This window comes from Cynoglossus semilaevis, chromosome Z, assembly GCF_000523025.1.
Source record: "Cynoglossus semilaevis isolate Cse_v1.0 chromosome Z, Cse_v1.0, whole genome shotgun sequence".
Taxonomy (NCBI): domain Eukaryota; kingdom Metazoa; phylum Chordata; class Actinopteri; order Pleuronectiformes; family Cynoglossidae; genus Cynoglossus; species Cynoglossus semilaevis.
In genome coordinates this window covers 13,942,570-13,946,579 of record NC_024328.1, presented here as the reverse complement: position 1 = coordinate 13,946,579, position 4,010 = coordinate 13,942,570, and the positions used below count along the sequence as shown (strand labels likewise).

At 44.5% G+C, this 4,010-nt stretch overlaps 1 protein-coding gene across 5 annotated transcripts in view; it reads right to left on the bottom strand.

Annotated features, from left to right (window-relative positions):
* Positions 1–4,010, bottom strand: part of cntrl (centriolin) — a 12,961-nt gene that overhangs the window by 1,978 nt on the left and 6,973 nt on the right. For 4 of the 5 annotated variants that reach the window (XM_008336542.3, XM_025053210.1, XM_025053211.1 and 1 more), the window contains exons 11-18: positions 3,584–3,811; positions 3,087–3,237; positions 2,761–2,990; positions 1,700–1,812; positions 1,493–1,622; positions 704–792; positions 473–613; positions 251–314 (exon numbers count right to left, since the gene is read on the bottom strand). In XM_008336542.3, the coding sequence (XP_008334764.1) occupies positions 251–314; positions 473–613; positions 704–792; positions 1,493–1,622; positions 1,700–1,812; positions 2,761–2,990; positions 3,087–3,237; positions 3,584–3,811 (1,146 nt within the window). The remainder of the gene's footprint in view (positions 1–250; positions 315–472; positions 614–703; positions 793–1,492; positions 1,623–1,699; positions 1,813–2,760; positions 2,991–3,086; positions 3,238–3,583; positions 3,812–4,010) is intronic. The other variant, XM_025053209.1, reaches the window with a different exon arrangement.

The window sequence follows — 4,010 nt, the reverse complement described above, 5'->3', positions numbered from 1 at the left end:
TTTTGTTGTATTTGTATAAATGTTCATAAAGATTGGGGCAGTGGTGGCTTGGCGCGTAGGGCAGGTTTCAGGTTCGAGTCCACCAGCTGCAAAGTTAAAACTGAGATGCTCTGAGCATGTTACCATCCCTACACCGTGCTCTTCGGGCGCTTAATGCTGCCCCCTGCTGACTTTAGTGATGTGTTAAAATATAGATGTCACATATGGTGAGAAAATCTGTATTGTTTTAATCAGAAGAAGGACAGTTTACCTGATGGTTGATTCTGCCCAGACTCTTCTGAGCTTCCTGACCATCTGACAGCAGAGTGGACAGTCTGCATGCACACACACACAAGTCACAAACATTCGCGACTCAAGTCAATAGACATTATTCGTAAACTCCTGGGAGACATGAGGCGAGACGACCCCCCCCCCAAAAAAATAAAAAAATCTTGAGGGTCGCGACCCAGTCTTTGGGAAACAATGATCTAACCTGGCAGTAGCCGACTGTAACTTTGTGCCCAGGTGTTGAAGCTCCTCCTCTCTGCTCCTCAGCTCTTCCTGAACCTCCTTCAGGTTTTGCGCCTCCTCTGCCCCCCTCCTCCTCAGATCCTCCACCTCCGTCTGCAGCTCTCTGAATTGATCAATCAATAACGCGAGACGTTTAACATTTACTCTAATCAGCCGGACGAAGAAGCTAATACCATGTCGGCGTCAGTTCGACCTGAACGGCTGTGTGACTTCCTGTAGACAAGCGGCAACTTCCTGAGCTCTGCGTTGCCACTCGTCCGCCTCCCACTGAGCTGCACTGGCCTGGGGCGGGGGAAGGAGATTTGGGTGGGGGGCAAAGAGGTAAGAGCAGAATGAATGTGTATGAATGTGTGTACAACGGGTGTAAAAAACACACAAAAAAAAAAACAACTCACAAAAAGTATAATTACTGAAATATGATAATCTTCTAGTCTAAATGACCTCAAAATTGACTGAAAATTTGGCCTATTTAGTTGAAGACAACGCTGATGTACTGGCAGGAATTAAAGAAAGACACAATGATCTTCAACAGCTCTGTTTATCTTTTTTTTTTTATTATTCTCATGGCCATTTGCTGCCACCTAGTGAAAGGGCATTTAATTATTCTGCATGTTATTGTCATTGACAAGTTTAGTTGAAGACAATGCTGATATACTGGCAGGAATTGAAGAAAGACACAATGATCTTCAACAGCTCTGACTATCTTTTTTTTTTTTTCAATTTTCATGGCCATTTGCTGCCACCTAGTGAAAGGACATTTAATTATTCTACATGTCATTGTCATGAACAATTATTCGCAAGATTTGAATGTGATTTTTTTTTTCAGGCCAATTAAGTGAAATTGGATAATTTTTCGCGGCACACCTAATGATATCTCACGGCACACTAGCGCGCCATGGCACAGTGGTTGGGAATCACTGGCCTATAGTATCGCAGTACATCGCACTATATCGTAATATAGTATTGTATCGTAGTCCACTACCTTATGCCTGGTGGTGTGTACGCTGCTGTGAGCCTCCAGCAGCAGCCGGTCAGCCTGACGGAGTTCGGCTCGTCTCTTCAGGAGAGTTTTCTCCACACACTCCACCTCTTCGCACACTTGCAACACACTCCTACACAAACACACACAAACTCAGGCCGTGTGGTCAGGTATCGGGCCGCGACGACGCCAACAGTGCGCACGTGTTACCGGTGTTGTCTCAGCGTGCGTCGAATCTCTTTGGTTTCCAGACGTAGTTTCGTCCCCTCTTTTTGCAGCTTCTCCGCTTCCGTGTGCACGCACTCACACACAGGCTCCGCCCCCTGAGGAAAACACACGCACAATTCAAGAGGAACGTTTTTTTTTCGTCCATGATCTTCAATTGGAAAGATTATTATTATTATTATTTTAATTCAGGAGTTCTCAACCAGGGGGTCACTGCACTTTAAGAGGTCCATGGGACCACAGTTAGGGGGTCCCTAAAATGATGCGCTAATATTATTAAGTACATTAGCATAGGATAGCGGCCATTACTTTAACCCAGGTCTGATATGTTTTTGACATTTAACGACAATGGTTGGCTGTACTCAGGTCAGATCAGTATGCTAGCTAGCAACCGTGGAGATTTTTGAGTAAGTCTACGCCGGCTGAGAACAAATCAGCTAAGTTTTCTTAAAAAAACAATATTGACTGCTATAGTGTAGGTAAGTTTGTTTTTTACAAAAAGTGAAGATAGAATGAAAGTACTGTGATTTCAATAGTACAATTGTTAGTAATTTTACATTTAATCTACACTTCATTTATGAAGTTTTTTTTTTATCCCCCGTTCCTGGTTCCAAATGGTTGACAACTCCCGATCTCAGTGACCTCAGTGGCCCGATATTAGCATATTAGGAAATATCTGTAAGAATCGTAATCGGTTTCTCCTCCGATAATCAAAACTCGATAACACAGGCTCTGCTTGGGTTTCGTGAAATGATGTGTGACCTAAAAACAGTTTTGGGGAAAAACGGGTGTATATTCAAGTGAAAGTCACTAGATGGCAGCATTGCATCTCATCTTTTAATAATCTCATACTCATACAGTGGTTTGTACAGATAAATAAATAAATATTACCAAGGCCTATATTGATATCGGTTGATATCGGAATTGGGAAATTAAATTTTTGGACAATATTGGATATTGGCAAAAAATTAATATCGTACGTCCTTACACATTCAATTATAAATAATCAAGTGACATAACCATGTTTTTGGGCCATACACACTGACCGTGTCCCTGTGTCCAATCACATTGCAGTGCAGAGTCGAACATCCCGCCGCAGAGCTGTCAATCATCCCCGCAGGCGAACCACAGAGGAGCCAGGCGGGGGCAACGAGAGGGGCGTGACGGAGAGAACAGCCAGGACAGGGAGGAGCAGCAGAAGGAGTTCCTGCTGGGCAGCTCTGGTCTGCCTCACTGTCTCCTCCTCCGCTGTCCCTCCATTTTGATGTTGCTGCTGCTGGAGAGAAGTTCAAAGGTCAAACATGTATCACATGTCTGATCTGGGTTCAGCTTGTGTGTGTGTGTGTGTGTGTATGTGTGTGTGTGTGGAGACCTTGGTCTTTGTCCATGTGAGACGGGGTAATGTAAACCCAGTAGCCACCACCGGAGGGCGGTCTACACTGCTGTTGGCCCTCGTCAGGAGAACTACGGTACTGCAGTCCGACCCCAGAATCCTGTGTTCCCTGTGAAGTGAGACTGTGAACCTGAAAAAAAAAAAAAAAACACAGTAATACTAGTAGTACTATTAATAGTAGTAGTAATAATATGCAGTTATAAAATAACAGCAATAATATGATGTAACACGTATATCTATATGTATATTTATATTTCTCAATACTTTCAAGCATACTTTTAGGAGAGACTATAGTTATAAAGGGTTCAAACTGTTGGTTCGCGTGAGACAACGTGGTGCAATTTTAGCATTTTGATGGACCACGGTTGGAAGGACAGAACCTCATAGAACATTTTGCCACCTAGTGGCCAACTGGCAAATGTCATGTGTCATTGTGCATGTGTGTGTGTGAGTAAATAGAAAGAAGAGAATCTGACGTTGTGTCCCGGAGGTACATAGAACCATCCGTCTTCTCCTGCGTCCGTCCTCATCTCGGACTCGTCGCAGGTCCTTGATCTGTTCTTCTTCTTCGTCTTGCCGTGGTCCAGCTGCTGCTGTAATCTGTGGGTGAGTTTCTGAGCCTCATCCATCTCCACCCTCAGCTGCTGGGCTCGGTGCACGCGTCCACCCCGGTGGGAGTTCTGGACGTCGTCGTCCTCAGCTGTCTGACAAACACGAACGTACAGGAAGAGGTATACAGTACGCACGGTCAGACTGGGATTTTTCAACTGGACCAACTGAACCAACTGGACAATTGGACCAACTGAACCAACTGGACCAACTAAAGCAACTGGACCAACTAGACCAACCGAACCAACTAAAGCAACTGGACCAACTGAACCAACTAAAGCAACTGGACCAACT